At 52.1% G+C, this 26,752-nt stretch overlaps 1 protein-coding gene across 1 annotated transcript in view; it reads left to right on the forward strand.

Annotated features, from left to right (window-relative positions):
* LSS (lanosterol synthase) overlaps window positions 1-26,101 on the forward strand; it is a 29,556-nt gene extending 3,455 nt beyond the window's left edge. The window contains 24 exon segments of the mRNA XM_044002114.1: window positions 4,029-4,137; window positions 5,536-5,657; window positions 7,340-7,436; window positions 9,159-9,294; window positions 11,065-11,173; window positions 13,383-13,501; window positions 14,092-14,189; window positions 14,511-14,538; window positions 15,364-15,420; window positions 18,993-19,064; window positions 19,751-19,801; window positions 21,537-21,686; window positions 22,294-22,390; window positions 22,738-22,800; window positions 22,803-22,842; window positions 23,526-23,591; window positions 23,848-23,885; window positions 23,888-23,930; window positions 24,715-24,767; window positions 24,770-24,838; window positions 24,841-24,858; window positions 24,861-24,882; window positions 25,146-25,224; window positions 25,388-26,101. Of these exon segments, the coding sequence (XP_043858049.1) occupies window positions 4,029-4,137; window positions 5,536-5,657; window positions 7,340-7,436; window positions 9,159-9,294; window positions 11,065-11,173; window positions 13,383-13,501; window positions 14,092-14,189; window positions 14,511-14,538; window positions 15,364-15,420; window positions 18,993-19,064; window positions 19,751-19,801; window positions 21,537-21,686; window positions 22,294-22,390; window positions 22,738-22,800; window positions 22,803-22,842; window positions 23,526-23,591; window positions 23,848-23,885; window positions 23,888-23,930; window positions 24,715-24,767; window positions 24,770-24,838; window positions 24,841-24,858; window positions 24,861-24,882; window positions 25,146-25,224; window positions 25,388-25,876 (2,225 nt within the window). The 3' untranslated portion in view covers window positions 25,877-26,101.
* Window positions 26,102-26,752: the final 651 nt, after the last annotated feature.

Here is a 26,752-nt window from a genome sequence, read left to right on the forward strand (position 1 = left end):
CATATTTGTCAGCTGTGCACGGCACCTTCACAAACATCGACCGTGTATCATTATGGCATTAAAAACCTCACAAATGCCGAAAAGTTAAGTATCTTTTATGACCATAATGTAATATATATATGTGTATATGTGTGTGTATATATATACATACATACATACACACATATACGTATATGTGCGCACACATACACATATATATACACACACAAAATATATACATACATCACAATGCACATATATATACACACGTATGTACATACACACATATACAAAATATATACATATATGACACATGTACGTATATATGCACACACATACACATACACAAAATATATACATACATCACAATGTACATATATACACACAAAATATACACATATCACACATGTACATATATGCACACACATACATATATACACACACACAAAATATATACATACATCACAATGTACATATATACACACATACATACACACATATACAAAATATACATATATCACACATGTACATATATGCACACACATACATATACACACAAAATATATACATATATTACACAAGTACATATATATGCGCACGTACACACACACACACATATACACATATACAAAATAAGGGGCCCATGAGGCAAAGATAAAAAATTAATTGGAAAGTAACTTAATCCTCAAGGATAGGACAAAGGACAAATATTAGAATTGAAAATTTCATGAAAGATTATGATAGCAACGAAACAACATGTCTAGATGGTGCAGTGGAGTTCTAGCCCCGGAGTCAGGAAGATTCATCTTCCTAAGTTCAAATCTGGCTTCAGACACTTACTAGTTGTGTGACTCTAGGCAAGCCAATTACCCTGTTTGCCTCAGTTTCATCTATGAAATGAGCTGCAGAAGGAAATGGCAAACCCATCCCATTGTTTTTACCAAGAAAACCTCAAAGGAGGTCAACATGAGTGAAACAACAAAACACTTTAATCAATAAAAGGACGCAGTTCAACAAATTATCCCCCACACCCTGATTAAACACCAAAATACAAATCCTGAAAATCAAAGAAGAGATTAACAATATCGAAAAAAAAACCCAACTAGGAGCTGTTTAAAAACAAAAAGACCCAATGAAATAAGCCATTAGACATCTAGATTAAAAAAAAACCCATTATCAGTATAATAATTGATGAAGTAAAAAGCGATCAAGAGCTTCTTCAATTGTTTGCTAATAAGTTTTTTTTTTTTTTTTTTTTTTTAGTGAGGCAGTTGGGGTTAAGTGACTTGCCCAAGGTCACAGAACTAGTAAGTGTTAAGTGTCTGAGGCTGGATTTGAACTCAGGTCCTCCTGACTCCAGGGCTGGTGCTATATCCACTGCGCCACCTAGCTGCCCCATGTTTGCTAATAAGTTGACAAGGTAAATGAAATAGATGGATATTTTAAAAGCATTTATATAGTACCTACTGTGTACCAGGCACTATGTATGCTAAGTGCATTTATAAATCTCATTTCATCCTCACCACAACCCTGGAAGGTAGGTGGTGTTATTTTCTCTATTTTATAACTGAGGAAGCTGAGGCAAACAGGGTTAAGGCCCAGGGCCACCCAGCTAGGAAGTGTTTGAGTCCAGATTTGAACTCAGATCTTCCTGACTCTGGGACCAGTGTACCACCAGCTGCCCTGGAGGAACAAATTGTTAAGAAGGAAGGGGACCCAGTAGTACTAGATCTCAAAAGCCGTAAGTGTCACAACAGTTTGGTGCTGGCTAAGAAATAGGGTGATAAGTGTGCACGAACAAGTGGAATAGTAGACTAGTGTTTGATCCCAGCTGCCTGGCAGCAAGAAGTGCTGGGAAAACTGGAAAGAAATTTGGCTGAAACTCGGCCTAGCCCAGTGTCCCACCATAGCCCATGACCAGCTCCAAACAGGACGCAGAATTTGGAAATAAAGGGTGATGTCACAGATTAGAGGAGCACAAAGAAGGCAAAGGAAAAGTATAAGCTCTTTTTGTGGGGGCAAAGAATAAGGGAGGCCCGTCTATGGGGGAGCGAATGGCTGGCTACAGTGTAGTGTATGAAAGGGATGGCGTGCTAGTGTGCTGTGAGAGATGCTGAGGGGGAGACTTGTGTGAATTGAGCAAATGGAAGTGAGCAGAAGCAGGAGGAGAGTTTTTACAGTAGAAATGGTCTTGTCCAGACAACTCTGAGCCACACTGACGGGATCCGTCCTGTCTCCAGAGGACTAGAGAAGGGAGAGGCTTGGGGAACATTTATTTTGCTGGCCCCTACCTATTTTTTTTTTTGTTGTTGTTGGCCAGGCAGCGAGGGTTAAGTGACTTGCCCAGGGTCACACAGCTAGTGTTAAGTGTCTGAGGCCACATTTGAACTCAGGGCCAGTGCTCTATCCATTGCGCCACCTAGCTGTCCTACCCCTATCTATTTTTAACAGCTTTGGTTGTTCCTTTCTCAATGGGATGGAGACAAAGAGGACTAGAAAATAAAATAAAGTCGAATTTGAGAAGAAGACTGACTGAAGAAGAGGCAAAAGTAAATGCTTTTGGCTACTTTATCAGCTAAATTGATCGTCGGTTTGGGGAGGTTTTTTTTCCCCTTTTTAAATTTAGTATCTGTTCCAATTATAACTTTTCCCTTTTTTTTGGTAGGGCAATTGGGGTTAAGTGATTTGCCCAGGGTCACACAGCTAGTAAGTGTCAAGTGTCTGAGGCCGGATTTGAACTCAGGTCTTCCTGAATCCAGGGCTGGTGCTTTATCCACTGTGCCACCTAGCTGCTCCTCCCTTAATCTTTTTTTTTTTTTTTTTTTTTTTGGTGAGGCAATTGGGGTTAAGTGGCTTGCCCAGCTAATAAGTCACACAGCTAATAAGTGTTAAGTGTCTGAGGTCAGATTTGAACTCAGGTCCTCCTGAATCCAGGGCCGGTGCTCTATCCATTGCGCCGCCTAGCTGCCCCTCCCTTAATCTTTTTTTTTTTTTTTTAAGTGAGGCAATTGGGGTTAAGTGACTTGCCCAGGGTCACACAGCTAGTAAGTATCAAGTGTCTGAGGCCTCATTTGAACTCAAGTCCTCCTGACTCCAGGGCCGGTGCTCTATTCACTGTGCCACCTCGCTGCCCCTCCCTTAATCTTTTAAATAATGTTGGTATTTCTTTCTGATGGTACTCTGATGATATTAACATCATTAATTAAGGGGCTCCTAATTCTCGATTTTACCTTTTATTCCCTTTCCATATTATTTCTATTCCTGCTTATTTACATATATTGGTGTATGCTTATATATAAATTTAAAATCTAGTGTAAGGATAAGAGTATGATAGTTTAATTTTAATTATTTATTTTTGGTGAGGCAATTGGGGGTTAAGTGACTTACCTAGGGTCACACAGCTAGTAAGTGTCATGTGTCTGAGGCTGGATTTGAACTCAGGTCTTCCTGAATCCAGGGCCGGTAGTCTAGCCACTGTGCCACCTAGCTACCCGGATATGAAAGTTATTTTGAGGGATGGGCTCAGGGTTAGACTGGGGCCAATGAGACAGAGAGGATGTCTTTTTGGGGTTAGGGTAAAGGTCATTTTAGGAGGTGGTAGGGTTAGTATTATGGGGTAAATATATAGACAAATGTGTGGCCAGGAGGTAACAGGACCAGAGATACTCGGCTATTTTCAGTGAGGTCACAGCACTGATGTTGTTCCAATGTAACTAAGTCATGCTCGGTGTCAGGCCCACGAAGTGGTCTGGCTGTCTCGTGTGTTGTGGAATATTCTTTCCTACTAAAAGGAATCCAAGCACAGAGTTGTCTCCATTGATTTCATGCTATTTTGGACTGATATACACAGAGGGCTTTAGCAGTTGTAAAATACTTTATAGACATAACCTTTGAGAAAGATACACCAGGTGTCACTAGCTCCGTTTCACAGACTCGGACCCTGAGGCCCAAGTTCAGGGACTTGTCCACAAGGTCCCACCCTGTTGTCTTTCTGCTTTACATGGAGGTGACCCTCACAATTAAGGAACTCTCTGTTGGTGGTTCCCTAGGGCTGCTGATCACATGCCACGTGACCAAAATCTCCCTCCCCGCTGGGTACAAGGAAGAGATGGAGCGCTACCTGCGATCTGTGCAGCTTCCAGATGGCGGCTGGGGCCTGTGAGTCTGAAGAGGAGACAGCTTTGTCCTCTGCCCCCCACTCCAGGGCTTCACACCCTGGCCCAGCTGAGCTGTGCAGCCACTCTGGCCTTTTACCACGGCTGCCGGAGACTCAGCTCAGCACTGCCTTTCACGTGCAGGTGGCCTGTGCCTGCCGTCTGGCCCCTGCACCTGGTCTGGCTCCAGTCCCTCATGGATGGGCCTGTTTGTTTTCCCTCTAGGTAGAAAAGAAGCTTTTTGAAGGCAGGGACTGTGGCTTCTGTCTTTGTACCCTCAGCCCTAAGCACAGGGCCTGGCCCCACAAACTCTTGTATGATTAGGGGAGGCTGAGGTGAGAAATCAGCAGAAGTTGGCAGTCCTGGGAATGCCATCAGGGAACTTCGAGGATGTGCCTACATCCATGGGTGTCTGTGTGCATTCGGGGTAATGGGGCAGGGGGCAGCCTGGGAAGACCCTAGGACAGGTTGCATAAAGTGGGTGCCCCCTGAGCTGTGGACCTTCCAAGAGGGAGAACCCTCCTGGGTACCGAGAAGGGAGAAGGCTTGTGGGTGACTGGGCCATGTCACTGGCAGAGGGCAGACATTTCTTAGCCATTGCCTTGAATTAGGCTTTGCTCGCTTATTTCCTCATGCACTCTCTCTTTCCTCTTCTCTCTCAAATGAAAAACAGTCAGAAAATCCCTGAGACTGCCTATGTGGAGTCTCTGACCTGGGCTAAAGTGCAGTATAGACCAGGGAGGTTCCTAAGGACATGATGTTCCCGCGAGCTCCACACACATCCCCAGGCAGGCTTCCTACGTCTTCAGCTTTTGGCACCCCTGGCTTTCATTTCTGTTCCAAATGCTGGCTCCCTCAGCCCATCTCTGATTCATTCATTCATAGCGGGGTGAACCTCGAGCTGAATTCTTCCCTTGAGAGAAGGGTGAGGGTTGGAGATAGGGGGAGAGGTCCTCTGAGATCTGCTGAGGCTTCAGGAATCCCAGAAGTGCGTGTCATTGTCTTCATGGGTTAACGGGCGTGGAGAAGCTGGTCTAAATTACCAGAGGGCTTTTCCAGTGAAGTGTGGACTGGTCTCCTTTTCCCCCACTTTGGGCTGTGATTTGGACGACAGAGTTCTTGAGGTGCGGCTGAAGAGAGAGAAGATGGAGACGGGGAGAAGGAAAGAGAGGGAGAAGGGCTAGAGACAGAGAAGGGGAGAGAGGGATGGAGGCGGTGGGGAGAGAGAGGAGAAGCAGCATGGGTGGTCCCGTCCTGGCAGAGGCCTTGGCATGGCGTGGGGCGGAGTCGGCTTGGATGGTCCAAAGCCACCTGGGGTTGTCTTCACTTCTCTGCTGCCCCCTGTTCTGTTCTGCTGTGAGTGATGGGGGTAATGAGCGGAGGCTCCTTTGTGCATTCACAGGCACATCGAGGACAAGTCAACAGTATTTGGTACAGCCTTGAACTACGTATCTCTGCGAATCTTGGGGATTGGCCCAGATGACCCTGCTCTGGTGCGAGCCAGGGCCAACCTTCATGAGAAAGGTGAGCGTGGGTAGTGTCCTTTTGGCAGAGGCTGGGTACGTCAGCACCGCGTTTACTCCTTTTTATGAAAAGATAGAGTGTTCAGTGCACCTTCCCTTCCCCTCTCCCAGAGACAGTAAGTAGCCTGATGCAGGACACACACTGGGTTTTGGTTCCTGCTTCAGTCGGCATCCGGACGCTGCGGGCTCTTTCTCTGGCAGCAGGTGGAGGGTTTCACCATGAGGCCTTTGGGATTGTCTTGGATCCTTGTATTACGGAGAAGTGCTGAGCTCTCACTGGCTTCACTTCCGTGGAGCTGCAGCTGGATAAGAGATCCCTGGGGATTCCTCGCTCCAGAGGTCCTTCCTGTTTGGTTGTTTGTGGGCAAATGACCGACTTGTCTTCGCTGTCTTTCCTTCCTTTGTCTTTCCTCATCTGGGAAATGGGGGGTGATGGCGATGGCAATGGGAGGAGGTGGGTCCTGGGATTATGCCCATTTAAGGACAAGGAAAGCGAGACCGCCAGAGGCCCTTGGTAGGGGCTTCCATTTGAAGACGCAGACCAAGCAAGTTCTGCTCATGTCACTGCCCTAGGAGCCAATACAGCCCTTCACAGCCTGCTCTACCACCGAGTGATCCAGGGCCCAGCCACCTCCGCCTCTTGGCTCTCGGCATCTCCTCTGGCTGTCCCCCGGGCCTGAGATGCTCACCCCCCTGCATCTCCACCTCTGGGCCTCCCGAACCGCCTTCATTTACTTAGGCTCGAGCTTGCCTGTTGAACTGGTTGCAGGTCGTCTCCCGTTAGACTGGCAGGGATGGGTTTGGCCTTTTTTTGGAGCCCTGGGGGTACACCGTAGTAGGTATTGGTTCATTGTTGACTCAGTGGTTTGGGCATGTGAGGTATGGGGTGGCCTTTGACTCCAGGGCTGGCTCTCTCCATCCACTGGGCCGCAGAGCAGCTGGGGAGAGTTGCTGGACTCACCTTCGGGTTGTTGTGAAGTGTAACCGCAGGATTGACAGGGATGTGATTTTCTGTCTTTTAGGCTTGATGTGGGTCTGGTGCGCGTGTGGTGATTAGGAAATGAGCTGTGGTCTTGGGGCCCCTGGCCAGAGCTGAGCACTTTTGGTGACTAGGCTCTCCCGCTACCCCTTTCCCTAGACACCCCTGCTTAAATGATTGAATTAGTGAGAGATGTCTGTTCGTGGGTAGGTAGAGATGAAGCTGACTTTGTGAATGCAGTGAACAGTGAACTTTTCTTCCCAGACTTGCCTTGTCGGTTTGACTCGCTTCTGTGGTTTGGACTCTGAATGGGGTGACAAGGCTTTGACCCTCCCTCCACCTGCTAACGGACAACTTAAATGCTTTCTCTTCTGTTGCTAAATTGAGCAACACTGGCATTCTGGGGCCTGCAATTTTTATTTTTGCTTCAGTTAGTGTGTCAGCTTTGTTTATTCTGACTTGGAGGACACATAAAATGTGGCTGGGAGCCTTGGTCTGGTGGAGGATGGTGATGGGGGGAGGGAGTTGTGGTTGCTGAAAGCGCAGTGGAAGCAGGACCTTCCCAGGCCAGCCTTGTGCCCACCTTCTTATTGGATGTTTGCTCTGATCCTCTCTGCCAGCCTTCTGAGTGGACAGCAGCAGTTTGGTTGGGGAGTAGGGAGACACCAGAAGGGGTTCGATTTATGGGTCTTGGTCTTTTGTAGGTGGCGCTCTTGGAATCCCTTCATGGGGAAAGTTTTGGTTGGCCATCCTGAATGTTTACAGCTGGGAAGGATTGAATACCCTCTTTCCTGAAATGTGGTACGTGTCATGGCAGCATGGCTCTCTTTCAACAGAGAATAACGCTGTCCTCCGGTTGGTCGGCTTGTCTCTGAGGCTCTTGGGCCTGTCTGTTGATACTGCTGGGCCCCTGCCCCTGTTTGCTCTGGCCTCTGTCCTTTAACCCACAGAGCCTCCTCTCCTTCCCCTCTGTGAGGGGCTGTTGTCACTCCCAGGCCCCCTCGACTCTTCCACTTCTACCAGATGCATAGACTTGATGACTTGGTCTGGGGGTTCCCAGTGAGCTGCCTCCCCCTCCTCCATTCCTCCAGAAAACACTGCTGGTCAGCCTGGGCACACCCTCTTCATTCCTGATTGGGCCTCTCTCTGGGCCTCCTGTAGCACTGTCAGGCCAGCAGCGGTATTCCCTTCTCTCACACATCTTACTACTCTCCCTTATCCTGCCTACCCTGAGATATGCTCAGCTCTCCCCACTCCTAAAGGAAGCCTTCCACTGTCTTCTCCTCCATCCCAACACCAGCCTAGCAGGCACCACTCCTCTCATTCTGGCCACATGCAGTGTCTCTGTAACCTTGCACTGTGGCTTCTGCTTCTACCAGCCTGTGGACACTCCTTCAGGGGGTGCATGGGACCTCCTGGTCTTCCTGCAGTCCTCAGTCTTTAACCTTTGTGCCTCATTTGACATCGTGGGCCTGTGCCACCCCCCAAGGGCATTTTCTCAGCATCCCAGAGGCTCCTGCCTCTCTCCTCCAACTCCCCGGTGTGCTCTCAGTTCTCTTGCACATCCCTTCATTGAAGTTCTTGCCCCGAGGTCCACCTGTGCTGGCCATCTCTTGACACCTGACGTGCTCCCAGGCCTTTGCCTCTTGTCTCTCAACTGGGCATTAGACCCTCATCTCTGCCTGCCAGGAGGCCAGCTTTGCCACCCTCAGATCTGCACTTTATCACCATGTGCTCCCGCTCCTCTGGCCTCCTGAACCAAGTGCACCCTCCTTGTTCAGCTTAGCCTGCCAGGGCATTTCCTGCCTTCCTTTTTATTTCTCTTGCCTTTACCCCTCCCCCTGGGCCCTGTGGGCCAACCAGACTGGACCGGCCTTGTTCTCAAAGCTTGGGTTTTCCTGCCTAGGTACCTGAGCACAGGCTGAGAATGGCCTCTCTCTCCCTCTGTAGCTACCCATTCTTGAAAGCCCCGCACCAGTGGGCAGCTAGGTGGCGCAGTGGATAAAGCACCGGCCCTGGATTTAGGAGTACCTGAGTTCAAATCCAGCCTCAGACATTTGACACTTACTGGCTGTGTGACCCTGGGCAAGTCACTCAACCCCCCATAGCCCCACCAAAAAAAAAAAAAAGGAAAAGAAAGCCCTGCACCGCCAGCTTCCTTCCACCTGGGGTTTTCAAATGAAAAGGGAATGACCCTTTGTTGGGGATGTTGTCAAGGGCCCCTTCCAACCCTAGTGTTGTGTATTTGGCCCAGGAAGCCTCCCCCTACCACACACCCAGAGGTTATTGCCTCTGAGCTTGTGGCCATTTCCCTGGTGCTTAATAAACAGCCTGACCTCTTCCTGTGTGAGGACAGGGTTGGCCCCCATCTATGTCAGTGGCCATGGCAGACCTTAGTGCCCAGTGCTGACTGGCAAGGTTGGAGCTGAAGCTACCGTAGGTGGGGCAGGATGCTGGCTATGTGGTGCCTCAGGTGGGGCTTCCCTCCTGGCCAGGCCACGAATGTTGGACTTTCTTTGCCAGGCTCTTTCCTTCCTGGGTTCCTGCTCACCCTTCGACTCTGTGGTGCCATTGTCGCCAGGTATATCTGCCCATGAGCTACTGCTATGCCGTGCGCCTGCAGGCTGAAGAGGATGAGCTGGTCCAGAGCCTTCGACAGGTGAGCTTCCTGCTGTGGACCTCAGTTAATGCCATGGGCGGCTGGGGCATTGACCTGAGAGGAGGGGGAGGGGTCAGACTAGTTGGAGCATCAATGGTCTGGGGGACGCTGGGAACCTCAGCAGCAGTAGCTGCATTTAAAATAAATACAGGCACCTTTTATCAAGAATGCTAGGAGAAGAAGAGGGCAGCTAGGTGGTGCAGTGGGTAAAGCACTGGCTCTGGATTCAGGAGGACCTGAGTACAAATCCAGCCTCAGATACTTGACAGTTACTAGCTGTGTGACCCTGGACAAGTCACTTGACCCTCATTGTCCTGCAAAAAAAAAAAGAATGCTAGGAGAAGGAAATGCGTATCGATTAATGTGTGCCAGGCACTAATTGTCTCATTGGATCCTCCCAGCAATCTGAGCTCTATTTTACATATGAGGAAACTGAGGCAAGTAGGTTAGGTAAGTGACTTTCACAAGGTCCCATAGCTAATAAGTCTCTGAGGCCCTGTGCTCTGGGACTTGCAGTGCCACCAGTTGCTTTGAAGGGGGTGCAGAAGAGCTAGGCATTAATAACAACAGGGTTTTATTTTGACTTTACTCTTCTCTCTTCCTCTTTATTTTTTAAAATTGTTGTAAATCGGGTAACTATTGATACACCAACATTTTTAAATGACCCCCCTCATGTAACTGATCTAGCGTTATTTTCAGTTGGGGGGGGTGGGGGTGGAGGTAACCTTCCAGTGATGGTTGGAGCCCCTCTGGCCACCTTTAATGCCGTGTGCTTTTCTGGATTTTGGCGCTAGTTAGGACAGTCCTGAGTTGGCTTTCTTCCCTATTACTCAGTGAGTCCCCACATTCCTTTGTGTTCTTCACAGTTGTTTTTTATTTTGAGGGGAAGGCAAATGGAGAAATGGCTTCTGGGAAAGGAGGAGAGCCAGTGGGGTTGGGCCTGAGGCTGGGAACAGTGGTGGGGAAGCCTTTGCCCTGCCCTGCCCTGCTCTGGCCAGGCCTAGGGAGCCCTGGCCCTATTCCACCTTGATCAGTCTTCCTGCCAAGTTGCCTAACAGTGGACATGAATGGTGGATGAATGCTGAGGGACATTTATGTAGAGCACAAGGCATTCCTCTGCTATCAGCCAATCAACTGCATACCTACTGTGTGCAATCACTATGCTGGGGTGACAAAGAAAGGCAAAGACAAAAGCTACCTAGTTGGCATGCATTTATTAGACACCTGCTGTGTACCCAGCACCATGTTTATTGGGGGACAGGGGGGTGCAGAGACAAAGGTAGAAACAACCCCTGCCCTATAGGAGCTCACTTCTCTTAGGAGACACCACATGTTAGCCCAGAAGTATAGTGAGAGTCCATGGAAATACAGGGTAGCTTGGGATGGGGGGGGAGGCTTCCTGTGCAAGGTGGGGCTTCTTTTTTTTTTTTTTTTTGGTGAGGCAGTTGGGGTTAAGTGACTTGCCCAGGGTTACACAGCTAGTTATGTGTTAAGTGTCTGAGGCCGGATTTGAACTCCGGTCCTCCTGAATCCAGGGCCGGTGCTTTATCCACTGTGCCACCTAGCTGCCCCCAAGGTGGGGCTTCTTGAAGGAAGAGAGGGAAGGATCCCTCAAGGAGAGGAAGGAGAAGGTTTTGGGCCAGGGAGAAGGGATGAGGGCATCTGTGCTGGATGCTGTGTGTGTGTGGGGCGGAGTAGAGTCCACATGTAGCTCTTTCCACGTCACTATGAACAACCCAACCCCTGCTCTGATCTCGCCCTTCTTTTCAGGAACTTTACATCGAGGACTACTCCAGCATAGATTGGCCAGCCCACAGGAATCACGTGGCTGCCTGTGACCTCTACACGCCCCACAGCTGGCTCCTCTGCCTGGTCTACGGTAGGTCAGCCCATGGGTGTCCTCCCCCCCCCCCCGAGTCACCAGGGGGGCTGTGGGTCAGCGTATTTGGGAGTTCCCGGCTTCCTTTTGATGCATTTAGCTCCATGACTCAGGAGAGGTCCACAGGTGTCAGCAGCCCAAGGGCAGGGTGGTCCAAGGCACAAGACAATTGGAGAACGAGTGTGTCCCCAAGGCCTGGCCTCCTTGTCTTCTTGTTTGAGCTTCTGGGATCCACAGGTGGAAGACAGCATGGGAGAGCATCTGAGGTTTTCCAATTGCCCGTCCTGTTCCCTGGCGGGCATTTCATCTCTGACCTTGTTCCCCCTCCCAGCCCTGATTTATACCTCCCCATTAGAATGTGATCTCATTGAGGGGGGTCAGGGACTGCCTTGTGCGTCTGAGGCCTTAGCATTTCCCATGGAGCCCGGCATGGGCTCTGTCTTTCTGTGGACCAGTGGCATCGCAAGCCTCATTTGGGAGGAAACAGATGGTGTCGGTTCTCTTTGGAGGGTGCTGTGTGGGGAACACAGACCGGGGGGCAGGGTCCTGGGCCTTGCTTATCTTAGGCTAACAGCGAAAGACGCCAGAGTGGCCCTTCATGACTGACCTCTGGAATCCCGCTTGGCCATGGTACTGATCACAGTGCCGGCGTCTTAGAGAATTGTTTTTAGGGTGCTGAAGTTGTTGTTTAAATTGTCCCCCCACTTCTGTCCTGGTTTCCCCTTCATTGTTGCTTCTAGCACAGTAGCCTCCTCTTACCTTCCCCCACCAGTTGTTCCCCCCACTTGCAGGGCTTTGTGGCCACATCTGTGCTTCTTCTCGGACCTCATTGGGGCAGAGACTTGGTCCTGGAGTCCCTGGATTAGAGGGGGTGCTCTCCAGAAGGGGTTTTTCCCCAGCCCCTCCAGCATCTAGAATTACTTTTTTTGGCATCTTGGCCAATGGCAGGGTGTCCGGTGGAACCCTGGGAGGTGCTGGGATGGGTATTTAATTCTTAGTGCATTTTGATGGGGCTCTTGATAGTTTGTTTCTGCCGGGGCCTTTTGTTAACAGAATGGATCCTTCTCACGATTCTGAGTCAGCTCTTTCTATAGCCCAGAAACGAGACCTGCATCAGACAGAGGGGCTTCCGAGGCTGGTTGGCTTGTTCCTTGTAGTGCGTCCCATTTTAGCCGCGTCGTCTGTCCCTGTACAGAGCTGCCCGTCTTCTTTCCTGCCGACCTCTTGCTGTGTCGGTTGTTTCTTCCCTCTCCCTGTCATTTGTTCACAACATCTCCTGTGCTCCTGTCAGCGCTGCCCAGGGCCCTGAGGTGGATGGAAGCTCCTAAGTGCTTGGTTAGGGTGGGGCCAAGTCACCTCGCCTCTCCCTGCCTCTGTCTCCCCTTCTGTAAAATGGAGAGGACCCAGTGAGATCGCCTTTGTAAGAGTGCTCAGGGGGCAGCTAGGGGGTGCAGTGGATCGAGCACTGGCCCTAGATTCAGGAGGACCTGAGTTCAAATACAGCCTTAGACACTTGACACTTACTAGCTGTGTGACCCTGGGCAAGTCACTTCACCCTCATTGCCCCCCCCCACACAAAAAGGGGCTTAGTATGTGCTTTAGAATCACTGCCACAGGGTGGGTGCTTAATAAAAGTTTATTCATTTCCTCCCTTGCCCTCCTACAATGTAGCCGCTTGGCCCTGGAGGTCGTAGGGTTATATGTCTATATATAGAAGCATGACTGTGAGATCGGGGATCTCAGAGGCCTCTCCCTCTGAACCCTGTCTGTACCACTGGTCAAGGGGCCCTGGTCCGTCCCCTCTGGCAGACCCTTCTTTGGCCGCCTTTTCTCCAGGGGCTTACGTCTCTCCTTTGGCCGGTGCTGTCTCCCTCTCCCCTGTGCCCATCTTCTCATTCATCTAAGCACCATCTCTTCTGATGCCTCCTTGGATCCTTCCGGAATGGCCCAGACGCAGTGAGCACCTCCTTCCCTCCACTGATTTTGCACTCATGGCCTAGCACTTAATTGGTTGTTGGTTTTTGGTTTGTTGTGTTGGCCTTGTTTCTCCCAAGAGATTTTTCGCCTCCTTCAGGGCAGGGACAGTGGTTTGGGGGCCTGGAGGCTGCTGAACATTCGAGCTGAATGGCTTTCTGTGAGGCTGGCTGGTCTCAGACATTGGCCTGGGGGCCCCTGAGGTCAGCCAGTGACTGGGTCTGTCTCTCTCTAGCTGTGCTTAACCTGTACGAGAGCTGTCACCTCTCGAGCCTGAGGAAGCGTGCTGTGGCCGAGGTGTATGATCACATAGCAGCCGATGACCGATTCACCAAGTGCATCAGCATTGGCCCGGTACGCTTCCATGCCTCTGGTCCTGTGCGGGGTCTGGGGTGGGTGTTGCCCCAGTTCACGGGGAGATGCCAGCTCTGGAGATGTCGGCACTGGGTGGGGGGTGTGGGGGTGGGCTCAGTCTCTGGAGGACTGCCAGTTACTGGCCAGAAGGATGCGGTCTGTCTGTCTGTTTGCCAGTCTTCTGCCAAAGCACAGACTCAGAACACGACTCGGGCATATCCGCAGGCCATTGGATGGGCCTGTGTTGAGTGAGTGAGTTAGAAGGGAAAAGTTGGTGTCCTTGGGGACCTTAGTGATGATCTCCTGCCTCCTTGTCATGCCACCGTGAGGCAGAGGCCAGAAGGCAAGCGAGACTCCCAGGACTTCCTCTCTAGGTCACTGACTTGGCTGGACATTGCCGAGGTTCTGTGCACGTTCTAGAGGCCAAATCTGTGAGCCAGAGGCCAGAGGTTTTCCCATCTTGAGGAGGAAAGATGCCAGAGGTGCCCAGTTTTCAGTGGGGTGGGCACTTGGATGGGCACGTCTGCTTGGACCTTGGGTTGCGCCTGACTGTGAAGCCATAGACCCATTGCAGTTTGTCCCTTTGGCAGATCTCTAAAACTATCAACATGCTTGTCCGCTGGTATGTGGATGGGCCGGGCTCCTCGGCCTTCCAAGAACACGTCTCCAGAATTCCAGATTACATGTGGTAGGTTTCAGTTCCGTGTCTCTCCAGAAAAGCTGTTTTCTGCCTAGCGTGTTGGTCCATGCTAGTCACGGTCCACTAGAGAGCAGCTTGTGGGAAGGGGGGTGTGTGGGGGCTGCTCTGCCGTTTGTGGGAGGAGGTCACTTGGAGGGCAGAGGCAGAGGAAGGTGGAGAGCAGGCTTTGGCTAGTGGCGGCTCTGGATACAGAGGCCTGGCAGATCACCGCAGCCAGTGAGACTTCTGAGGGGACGTGTGTAAGGGTGGGTGTTGGTGGAGGGCTCACGCTCTTGAGTAACCATCCTGGCTCTGTCACCTTCCTCCCAGGTTGGGGCTCGATGGCATGAAGATGCAGGTAAGTGCCTTTGGAACAAGGGTCTCCCTGGCAGGGCTGGGGGGACGGGGCTTACTGGGGGGCGCTGCTTCTATCTGGGCCAGGCCCCATGAGTGAAGCCCGTCTGCTGGGGGCGCGTCTGTTGGCTGTCCCAAGGCCATTTATCCCTGGCCTAACGCATCACTTCGACAGAGGCTGAGCACCTCTAGGCCCATCTTTGCAGATTCACAAGGACCATGGCTCTCCCATTGTAGTGATGGCACGGAAGTGGCCCTGTCTGTCATGTACAAGATGAGGGCAGCAAGGCTGGGGATTCATGCCCATATCTGCCGCTGCCGCCGCCTCCTTGGCTGCTCCCTCAGGGCCTTGGTATTTGTGCTGTTTGGCACATTCCTAACATAGTCCCCAAGTCTTGCCCTTCCCAAGGGGCGTTTCTGTTTTCAGAGGAGCCAGATTCTTGGAACCCTCTGTGTTGAACTATAACTTTGGTTTGGAAGGGAGAAGGTGGTTTGGGGACAGGGAGACCTTTCCAGAACCTCGGAAGCCCCTTTCTGCCCATGTCTCTGCCAGTAAGTGGAGCTCTGGAACCCATGTTGAACCATTTTTTGATTTGGAAAGTTTTTTTCTCTCCGGTGAACCCAGAAAAGTTGGGTGAGAGAAGGTGGCCTCAGATGGGCTCTTGTGAAATTGGTGTTTGCCTTAAGAGGGGGAATAGCTTCCTGAGTATCAATGGGGCCTGCTTGGCAGGTGAGAGATAGTGTCTACTGGGAGGAAGCCCCCGGGAAGAGGGGGTTTGGAGCAGCCCCAGGCACTGCGCTCATGACAGCCTGTTCCTCTTGTCTCTAGGGCACGAATGGCTCCCAGCTTTGGGACACAGCGTTCACCATGCAGGCATTCCTCGAGGTATTTTCTTTTCCTTATTCCCATTGATTCTTGATTGGCCTGTGGGTCATGTGTGTCCCCCTTGTCATTCTTTTTTTTTTGTGGGGCAATGAGGCTTAAGTGACTTGCCCAGGGTCGCATGGCTAGTAAGTGTCAAGTGTCTGAATCTGCTCAGGTCCTCCTGAATCCAGGGCTGGTGCTCTATCCACTGTGCCACCTAGCTGCCCCTCCCCCCGGCTGTCATTCTTTAAAAATGCTCCTTAATGTGATCTAGTGACACTGTGATGAATCACAGTGCTTGGGGCCCGGGCTCCCTGGGATGGGCAGAGTAACCAGGGAAGGCTGAGTGCACGCACACTGAGCTGGAGGGCCCTGGTGCCGCCTTTCTCCAAACGAAATTCGTTCTTGTTTTTGTCTAGAAGCAGCTAGAACTTGTTGTGTGTCTTGGAGCCCTTTAGCATTCCGCTGCAGTCTGTGACCCCTTTTCAGGATCCAGTCTTTAAATGTATTAAAGTATGTGGGATTATAAAGGAAATGGATTATATTGAAACAGAGGAATCAGATTTTTTTTTTTAAAGTGAGGCAATTGGGGCTAAGTGACTTGCCCAGGGTCACACAGCTAGTAAGTGTCAAGTGTCTGAGGCCGGATTTGAACAGAGGTACTCCTGACTCCAGGGCCAGTGCTCTATCTACTGCGCCACCTAGCTGCCCCGGAATCAGATATTTTAAAAAAAACAATTCTATAAGAGCCCATCTGAGGCCACCTTCTCTCACCCAACTTAATTCTCATGGCCCTGCAAAAACAACCCCCCCCCCAAAAAAAAACCCCAAGTTCATGGACCCCAGGTTAAGAACTCTTGGCTTTTCCATCAGATGTGGTAGTCAAGTTCGAATGTCCCCTTTCCCATTGTTTGGCACTGTTACAGAGATGCTAATTCTTGTAATAAATTGAGAAGGAAATTAAAGGCACAATCAGTGGCAAAGGGGAGATGAAATTGCCCCTTTTTGCTGATAGGATAACACAGAGCTTTCCTTAGAAAACCACAGTCAGTCAGCAAAGAAACAAATGGACATGATTAACAGCTTTAGGGGAAGGGCACAAAGGAAATCCTCACAGATGCACAGCATTTCTATGGAGCACTAACTCTGTAGGAGGAAGAGAATGGGAACCCGCATCCAAAATAGGCAGAACACACACGCTTTCTGAGAGTCCAGCTCCCGGGACGCACTCGGCTTCTGTGCTTTCACTCACAGAGCATGCAAAAGAAATGGGGAATGACTTCAGTCATAGGGGAGGGGGACAGTCATCTAGTTTTTATTATGATTATTTATCAGTTTGTTATTTATTATGGTTGGGTCATGCCGATAGAATAAAAATCAGCGAGCATTTATTAAGTGCTTTTACTGTGTGGCAGCCACTTTGCTCAGTGGTGAGATGTGGTGTCAAAGCGGGCTCTGCCCTCCCTCCCGGAGCTTACATTTGAATGGAGGACACAACAGTTTGTGGGTGTGTGTGTGTACATACACACAGTGATATAGACATTCCCGCATGTACATGCATGTACATAGATACACGTGTGTGTGTGTGTGTGTGTGTAGGTGAGACTGTGTTCTGCGTTGACATGTACACATATAGATACATAAACTTAGCTTATGGGTTGTGTACTGTGTCTATCACACTATCGGGGGTAGTTTATAGAAGTGGACAAAACAGTAAACACAATTCATTCTGAGAAACAAAAAACCTAGAACAGTTTTTAACCTAGCTTGTTTTTTTGTTGTTATAAACTTCTTTTAAAAAATATCTTGATAGCTTTAAGTTTACTGGGTTTCCTTTGTGTATTTAATAATATGATGAGCAGGGGGCAGCTAGGTGGTGCAGTGGATAAAGCACCAGCCTTGCATTCAGGAGTACCTGAGTTCTTATCTGGCCTCAGACACTTGACACTAGCTGTGTGACCCTGGGCAAGTCACTTAACCCTCATTGCCCCACCCAAAACAACAAAACAAAACAATAATATGGTGAGCAGAGGACTGTGGGCCTCAGCAGCCAGACTCCCAGAGGGTCCAAGACACACAAAAGGTTAAGCGGCCAGAGGTGTCAAGGCAGATGCTGCTAACAGGCATTGGAGCTCAGGGACCCAGTGTTGGATCAGCTCAAGAATCTCAGTTTCTTGAGGAAGAACTCGGTTTGTCAGAAATTTGATTTAGACGAATGGCTTTCAGCATAGGAAAGTCAAAACAGGTCCCCGGCCTGCATGTTGAGACTTGGACATCTGAACCAATCAGGAGAAAACCCAGCCCGGAGCCTTTGAAGGCGCGAACCTTATTTTTCCCTTTCTTGGACAGTCAGCAATTAGAACGGTGCCAGGCACATTTGTTGTTGGTCAGTCATTCAGTTGTGTCTTCCTAGCTCTTTGTGACCCCTTTGGGGTTTTCTTAGCAGAATCTGGAGCGGTTTGCCATTTCCTTCTCCAGCTCATTTTACAGCTGAGGAAACTGAGGGCAATGGGGTCACAGAAGAGCTAGGAAGTATCTCAGCTGGATTTGAACTCAGGAAAATGAGCCCAGGCCTGGCACTCTGTGCACTGCCCTTACCTGGCACATAGGAGATACTTCAGTGACTGTTGACTAGAGGATCACTAATTCTTCACTCAGCAAGCATGTGTGAAAGCCAGGCTTGGGAACCGTTCCTCAGTGGGTGAGTTGTTGAGGGATCTGAACCAAGGTTCTCTGGCCCCAGATCACAACTCCAAAAGAAGGCAAAGTTTCCACTTGGCTTCCAATAAAGTGTCAGAGATGCCAGAGCATGACTGTCGGGGTTATTAGGGTGTACCGATACACTGTTTGGTGGAGCTGTGAATTGGTCCAGCCAGTCTGGGAAGCCAGGCACTGTCAGGAGGCAGAATGACACCCCTGCCCTGAAGGGGCTCACGGTCCAGTGGGGGAGACGAGCAACCTCCATGCATGATAAATAGGAAATAATGAAGAGAGGGACAGTCCTACAATTGAGAGGGGTTGAGGGAGCCAGGGAGCTCAGTGGTCAGAGTAGAGGAGAAAGTGAGCCCAAACACCCATCTCTTTTGCACTACGGTGTGTGCCGTGTTAATAGTAATGGTGGCTGAGAAGTAGACACCAAAGAGATGCCCATTGATTGGGGAAGGACTGCGGATGTCATGTGCTGTGTGAGTTTGGAGAATTATGCAGAATCTCATGAAAAGAACCCAAGTGAAGCTGGGAGAAGTAGTTCAAGGGTAGACCTATGTTGGATGGAGTTTTAGTGACCAAGCTGGGCTCTGGATGAGGACAGAGAATGTCCTGGCCCTTCTTGGCAGAGCTGGCCATAGTGGGTGCGGATCCCCCTGTTGTCCTGCAGGGGGCTGTGCCAGGGAGGAGTCAGCAAGCTATTTGGAAATGAAGGTGACGGAAGAATAAAGTAGTGATAAAAGCAGGCCACGAGAAGTGAGACGTGTTCTTCCTATCCTGCCGTAGAAACAATGGATGTCAGATGCTCTGTGACTGAAACAAAGCCAGCACCTAGGCTTTCTTGTGGTCCTCACGACACACACACTCAGAATCTCTCTCTTTTCTAGGCTGGGGCTCACCATATGCCTGAATTTTCATCCTGTCTAAAAGATGCATATGAATTCTTCAGAATTACCCAGGTGAGCCCTGCTCCCTCTGATAGATGTGTGTGCTGAGCTGAGTCTGACCCATGGCCACATTGGCCAAAGACCTTGAGCCTCCTTTTAATGGGACACCTGGGAGAGCCTGTGCAGAACCTTGGGGGGATGCTCATTCCCACCCTTCCCTCACTGCCCTTCTCCTCATTGGTCTCCCCACTCCTGGCTGGTTTTCTGCCAGTCATTAAAGTTGTCTGTCATCTGCTGGGTGCAGTAGCTAGACCAGACCCCTTGAGCCTTGTCTTTGGGGCGATGGATGGTCCTGTCTCCAAGGGGCCAGTAAATAAGAAGAGTAGAAGCTTGGGCTGGCCTTGAGTTCTCGATGGGTAGAATGTAAGACTCTCTTTAATACATTGATGGTGTCTGTGATGAGCCGCTCGCCCAAGGCCCCACACTAAGGTATGGGGGACCCTCGGTGTACAGAGGTTAAGTCTCCGCCGACATCCTGTGCATCGTTGGTGGCCCTGATGGAGGAAGCGCGGGTCTCTAGGAAGAGGAGGTCTGGGGCTGCAGGGTGGGATGGCAGTCACGGGCCGGTGGGTGTGGGGAGGACCAGCAGGCACCAGTTGCTGGGGAACGACTTCACATCCATTTCTCTATTGGTTGTATGTAACACGTGCGTTGTGTTCTTTGCCCATCTTGTGTGCGCGATGCGGATTCTTGTCCAGATCCCAGATAACCCCGTCGACTACCAGAAATACTACCGGCAGATGAACAAGGTACAGTGTGATGTGGGCGCGGCACAAAGAACAGAGAAACCACGTTGGGGTGCTGGTGGTTTCACTGTCTTGGTTTTAGTTCAGAAGAGGGTTTCTGTGTCTGTATCAGGCCGGGCATCCAGGGCAGGCTCCTCATGTACCAGGAGGGCTAAGGCTGCAGGGCATGAGCTGGGCTGAGTGGGCGCATGTCAAAGGCAGCTGCTTGTGCTCCTGGGGCTGGTCTGTTCAGTCGGCAGAAAGGAAGGGGATGCGTATTCACAAAGCACCCACTGTGTGCCAGGCCCTGCACTAAGTGTTGGGGATACAAAAAGAGGCAAAAGGAGCTCACACTCTTACGGGGGAGACAGATCTGCACAGAGCACAGAGCTGACGGAGGAGTGAGGCAGTGCTGGGGAAGGAAGGGGGTCTCTGGAGGGAAACATCCCAAGGGAGGGGGCAGCCAGAGGGGATGCTGGGGAGTCTTGTTTATGGAGCAGCTCCTGGGCCAGTGTCACCAGGCGGCAGAGCGTGTGCCAAGGAGTGAGACACAGTGAGGCAGGAAAGGGAGGAGGGGGCTCAGCAGGCGAGATCAGATCTGGGCCCTTTTGTGGCTGAGAGGAGGAGAGACAGGCCGACAGACCCCCAGCGGCTTTGCCCCAGTCCAGCTGTGAGGTGATGAGGGTCTGGGGGGGGGGGCAGGACAGTGTCCAAGGGGAGGGGGCATATTGGAGAGATGCTGCAAAGGGGAGGGGGAGAGAGCCCGGGGGCCTGGAAGGATGGGGGTGCCCTCTGCAGTAATAGGGAAGATAGGATGGGGGGCGGGGGAAGATTTGAGTTCTGTTTGGGACATGCTGAGTTTAAGATGTCTACGGGACAGCCCTTTCTGGATGTTGGAAAGGTGATTGGAGATGGGAGATGGGAGGTAAGCAGAGAGATCAGGCCAGATAAGTAACCCAGAATCCTCAGCAGAGAGGTGGGTGTGAGTGGAGGAGATGCCGAGTGAAGAAGTGCGGAGGGAGCAGATGCGGGCCCAGCACAGAGCGCTGGGGGACCCCTAGGATTTGAGGGTGTGGCTTGGAGGCCAAGGGGACAGAGGAGGAGGAGCAGTGACAGTGCCCCCCAAACCTTCGAGGGCTGAGACCATGAGTCTGGAGGGAAGCCCGACCGGAAGGGCTTCAGGAGGAGGTGGAGGCCAAAGCGTCCGAGGTAGATGAGCAAGCCTGTGGCCAGCTCTTTTCTGGAGAGGCCCCTGCCCCACAGTGGGCAGAGCACTGGGCCGGGCTGGGAGGCCCTTTGCCCCCTCCCATCTACGCCAGCCTGGATTCCTACCTGAGAACTGTGAATTCCTTTTGATCTCTCTGAGCGTGGTCTGGCCACTGCAGTGCGCCAAGCTCCTGCCGTCCTCACTGGGGCTTTGGATCTGGCCTGGGCAGCCGTCCTCACTGGGCGACTCTTCTTTAAGCAGACTTTGGTTTCCTTATGTGTCAAATGAGAATGGACTTTCTCATGTTGCTCTTCTCACCAGGCTGTTTGCCTTAAATTCCAGGGAGCTCTGTCAGACAGAGACTTGTTTGTTTGAAGCCCTTGGTCCACTTGGCTCACAGGCTCCTTGAGGCCTAAGCATGTTCTCTTCCCTCAGCACTGCACCTTAGACTAACCCTGGCATGGAGGGGGAGGGAGGGAGGAAGCCAAGAGGTTGAATGCAGGGAATGGCGACCCTTTCCTCATGTCATGCCAAGTCATTTTGGACTTGTAGGGTGCCTTCCCCTTTAGTACCCGGGACTGTGGCTGGATTGTTGCCGACTGCACAGCAGAGGGCTTGAAATGCCTCCTTCTCCTGCAAAAGAAGTGTCCTTTCATCACAGACCCTGTGCCCAGAGAGAGGCTGTATGATGCTGTCAATGTGGTAAGTGGTGTGTGTGCATATGTGTGTGTGTGTGCGCGCGTGTGTGCATGTGTGTACATGAGTATGTGGGGGGGGGGGGGGGCCCGCGCCTGCACCAGCCAGGGGGAGGTGTTGCTAGGAACACTCAGGCAGGCCTCAGGACCCAAGGAAAAGTTTGCTCGGTGGCTTTCTTCAGAGTTTGAAGCTAGAGCCTCGTCTAACATCAGCTTGGTTTTCAGTCTTTTGTTCCCCTCCGCCCCAGATGTGGAGAGCCGAGCGAAGGCCTCTGGTGCCCCTTTGACCGTAGACTCAGGTTTCCTTTCACCGTTAGCTTACGGCCTTGCTCAGCCCCTTTCCGCCTGCAGCTGCTGGGCCTGATCAGGGCCGTCCATCTGCTGTGCCACCTCGGCGGGGATGCCACTGCTGGTCAAGGCAAGGCCTCCAAGGACCAGAGTCGGCCTGGGGCCCCGCCCTCAGGGAGGGCTTGCTCCCTCTGTGGAAGGGCCCCTCTGACTGTGGAAGCAGATGTGTTGTCCTCCTCCCCACCCATGCGTGCCCCGCCCAGCCCGAACACATGAGTGTGTCAGGGGAGATGCGCCTTCAGTTGACTCTTCCGTCTTTTCCGTAGCTGCTGAGCATGAGGAATTCAGACGGCGGGTTTGGCACCTACGAGAAGAAGCGTGGAGGACGCCTGTTGGAGTTACTGAATCCCTCGGAGGTGTTTGGTGAGTCTCCTCGCCTACTCCGGTGCCATAGTGAGAGACTTGGACTTCTGGGCCTTGTTCCCCCCTCTGCCTCTGCCCTAGGTCCCCTTGACTATCATCCTCTCGGCCACCTCCGCCCCTGCCTGACTCCAAAAGGCAAGGAGCGAGCTCTTTCCTTGAGGGCTTAGCCCAGAGGAGGGGGGACAGTGGTAGCTGAGCCGCTCCTCTCAGCCTGCCTAGGGAGGGGCGCTGGCGCTTGAGGATCATTCGACTCCCTTCTCTTGGCTGTCTTTGTCCACATTGGGCCAGTCAGCCCAGGCCGAACGGGGGACGCTCTGACCCTGGGCCTCCTGCTGCTGCCTTTCCAGGAAACATTATGATCGACTACTCGTATGTGGAATGCACGTCAGCTGTCTGCAGCTCTGAAGCATTTCCAGGAGTGTTTACCCTGAGTATAGGGCTGAGGAGATCAGGTGAGTCCTCCGTGCGGAGGAGGGGCCCCCAGCCTGGCCTCGGCCACAGGTTACCACGACTTTATCCTGCGACTGCTGCTGTAGCTGCCGCCCCGGGCTCTGCTCGCCCCTGTTCTCCTCCATGTTTTCGTGACTTCCTCTTAAGATGCTGGAGTTTTTGTTCCTCTGGGTGAATTCTGCCTTCGTTCTTCTCGCTCTGCCCAGTGATCCTGTGAACCTTTGCACGGTGCAGCCGCACTCACTTTGGCGTCTGTTTGTAAGGAGCTCAGAGCCTGGCCCCCTTTGGACCCTGGTCCTGCCTTGGTTTGACTGTTTGTGCGCTGGGTTCTTTGGTCTCCTGCAGTCCCCCACATTGGGTTTCTTAATCAGGAGCAGCTAATGTTGCCTTTGATAGAATCGAGCAGGAACAAAAGCAAAACCCCTTTTTAGTTTCAGATGGAAGGCCATCAGCCCGATGGTGCTGAGATGTAGGGCTTCCGTGTTTGTTCCCACGCTGCCTTTTTTTGTCTAGTGAGCTCATGGAATTCTCTGTCCCTCTTGCTGGGCACAGCGGGGCAGCAGCCCCAAGACTGCAGATGAAACAGTGATGACAGGCCTGGAGGCCTCATGACCACACCCCCTTTGGAGAGGAAGGGAGCCTCTGGCCCTGGCGCTGACAACTGGCTCTCTGTCTTTTGGCCTAGGCAAACGCTGACGGGGGGACTGCGCTACTGCCAGCAGGTGCAGCGGGCCGATGGGTCTTGGGAAGGGTAAGTCGCTTTTTGTGTCCATCTGTGGCTTCCCTGCCTGCCCTCTTAAGTGTGGGCATGCCCTCCCAGCCTTCCGGCCTCCAGCAGGCACCCGGGCTGGTTTCTGGAGGTGTGAAGGCTCTTGGGGGCCTGTTTGGCCGGAAGGGAGCCTAAGGAGCGTTTTGGGCTGCTCTGGTTTGTGGAGGGCCGGCCAGAGGCCAGAGCCGCTGCACGCTGAAGGCAGACTGGATTGTCCTCCTTTCTCCTTTTCTGCCAGGTCTTGGGGAGTGGCCTTCACCTACGGGGCCTGGTTTGGATGGAGGCGTTTGCGTGCATGGGGCACACTTACGATGCTCATGGGTAAGTGGCACAGCCCTCTCGCAGTTGGTCATCTGGGCCTACAGTGACGTGGGTGGCAACTGGCAGACACTGGAAGGGAGCCTGAGACCTAGCTCCACTTGAAGGATTTCTCTGGACAGCCGCCCCTCCCCTCCCCACCACCAGTGCCTGCAGTAGGGGCCGATTGCTGACGGAGACATTGAGGTTACGGCCAGTTCTCTGCAGTGACAGAGGCTGCCGCTGGGTGTGTGGTTAAAAAGAAGTGGCTTCCTGAGGCAGCCACGGAGCTTTGTCCCCTGTATGTCCCTCATTTTTCATGCTGGCTTTTACCTGACACTGGTCCTTTGGTCCCTCTGCACCCCGAGCCTTTCCCTCATGTGGACTTGTTCCTTGTTCTTCTGGGCACTGTTGGCTTTGACCCCTCGTGTTTTCACATCAGTCTTTCTGTCACTCAGCAGCTTGGACCCTAGCCCAGGGGCAGCTCTCCCCTTAGCTAATGACCCCCGAGATGACGCTCTGGCCCCTGCTTGGTAAACTCCTCCTTTACGGTAGCTTTCGAGAGGTCTGTTTTTGGAAGTCGTGTCACTTAGCTAAAGATGAGCGCGGTGCTTCATACTAATGAGCAAGTGGGCACATTCTAGAGAACGCCGGAGGTGAAGGGGTTGATTCTCCCCCTTGGTGACTTGTGCAAGGCGGAAGCCTGGATGGGGTCTGAGGAGGGGTCGGTTTTTGAGTGCTTGTGTGGCGGCAGCTCCGCCTTTCTGCGGCCAGCGGGGTTTGATGGCTCTCGGCTTCTCTCGGGTAGGGGGGCCTGCCCAGAGGTAAAGAAGGCCTGCGAATTTCTGCTGTCCAAGCAAATGGAGATGGAGTTGGGGAGAAGATTTTTGAGTCCTGCGAGCAGCGGCGCTATGTGCAGAGTGCCAAAGTCCAGCTCACACCACTTGCTGGGCCTGCTGGGGCTGATGGCAGCCAGGTAGGAGGTACAAGGCCGGCTGGCTGGCTCTGTGAATTCTTGGGGGAGCCATGGTGAACTGTCCCCCTCGGGGACACATGCCTAGTCCTGAGGTTCCTGGGGAGGCCATCTTTTTTTCAGATTTGTTGGGCCAGATTGCAGCTCTAGCTGCAGTGCCTTGGGGTGTCTGTCTCCATGGGCCTGTTGGCTTTCTTGTCAGGTCAGCGTGCCTTCCTCCACAACCACTGACTTGTCCTTCTTTCTTCCTTGTGTGTTTTTGGTAGGCATCCCGGGACTGAGGCCATTGAGAAAGGAGTGAAGTGTGTGCTTGGAAAGCAGCTGCCCAATGGAGACTGGCCTCAGGTAGAGCAGGCCCGGCCCAGGCTGGGGTGCGGGAGAGTGGGAGGGAGGGGGGGAGGCCTCAGCATCTGGAGGATTGGTGCTGCCCTGACTGGAGGGCGGGGAACACTTGGTCACTGTTTGGCCTTTGGAACATGCCTTTCAGTTTCTCTCTGTCTGTCTTTAGGAAAACATCTCTGGGGTCTTCAACAGGTCTTGTGTTATCAGCTACACGGCCTATCGGAATGTTTTTCCCATCTGGACTTTGGGCCGGTTTTCCCACCTGTATCCACAGAGCCCCCTTGCTGGCCAAAGTGATGATGTGAACCCTCGCCCAGGTTTGCCAAGGCCAGGGTGGAGCCACAAGCACAGACTTTGGAGAAAAGCATGGTGGGATGTGGGCACCTGGGCAGAGGTATTGGGCCGGCCTCGGCACCAGAGGGAGGCGCACTTGTTTGAGGCCCATTCTCCTTTTCCCCACTTTGGGTTGGAATCTCCCACAGGTCACCCCTGGGTGTCTACTAGTCAGCCTGAGGCTCTTGGTTCAAGGGGCTCCTTGTGTAAGAAGGGAGAGAACAGAGCCAAGGTGAAACTTTCATGTGGGGACCAGGTGACCCCCAAATCCCTCATTCTTTTGAGTCCCTCCTGCACCACAAATCATGTTCTGTCTTTCTAAGCACCTCAGCACATCTTGGACACTCTGATCCTTGCCAAACAGGCACACTTACGGCCCTGGGTCAGGAAACTGGAAGGCTGCCCTGTTTTCCCTCTGTCTCGCCTGTTGGGAGCCGGGCGGGTTAGGGAATGAATGACTGGGAAGCTGCATGTTGTGGACACATGTGAGGCCAGGCAGGAACTCTTGGGCTTGCATTGAGCTGCAGATTCCCCTTGACTTCCCCTGACCTGACAGCCCCAAACCTACTGTCTGTGGCCACCTGCAGTTGGCTGCGTAGCGTGGTGTGGCATGGCGTGCTATAGCTTGGGACCTTCTTTTTTCCTATTTCATGCTGTGATGTAGACTTCTAAACTGCAGTTTTCATTCACATTCACCTTGCTATAGCTCTGTATTTACTCCTGGGGAGCCCTGTGGCTGCCCGTGGGCGTTAAAGCTCTCACTGAAGACTGAGCTGCTTTTTCAGGTGTGGGTCACTGAGTGTCCCTGAGATGGGGGCTTCGGGATGAGGGAGCCAGTGGGCAGCTAGAAGTGACCCCTCTGAGGCTCCATCCCGCCTCCAGCCTCCACGCAGTCTCCCGCTGGGCTGCTTCACTGGTCAGCCCCTGATACAGGTGGATTGTCAGCTGCCCCCTCGAAAGCTAGGTGGCCAACGATGTTCCTGGTCCCTGCCGTCCCCTGGCATGGCGAGGGCTGCTTGGCCCTGGAGCTCATAGGGTTATATGTCTAGAGCTGGAACTTCTCGACGATAGCCCATGTTCTTGTTTCAGATTCAGGGTCTCCTTTTATTATCTGTATTTTAGAACCTGCTGATTCTTGACTCTCTCTGATTTTTGCTCCTCCTGGAGCTAGTATGATGCCCTAGCTGGGGCACTTCTC

The sequence above is a fragment of the Dromiciops gliroides genome, chromosome 4, assembly GCF_019393635.1.
Source record: "Dromiciops gliroides isolate mDroGli1 chromosome 4, mDroGli1.pri, whole genome shotgun sequence".
In the NCBI taxonomy this organism is placed as follows: domain Eukaryota; kingdom Metazoa; phylum Chordata; class Mammalia; order Microbiotheria; family Microbiotheriidae; genus Dromiciops; species Dromiciops gliroides.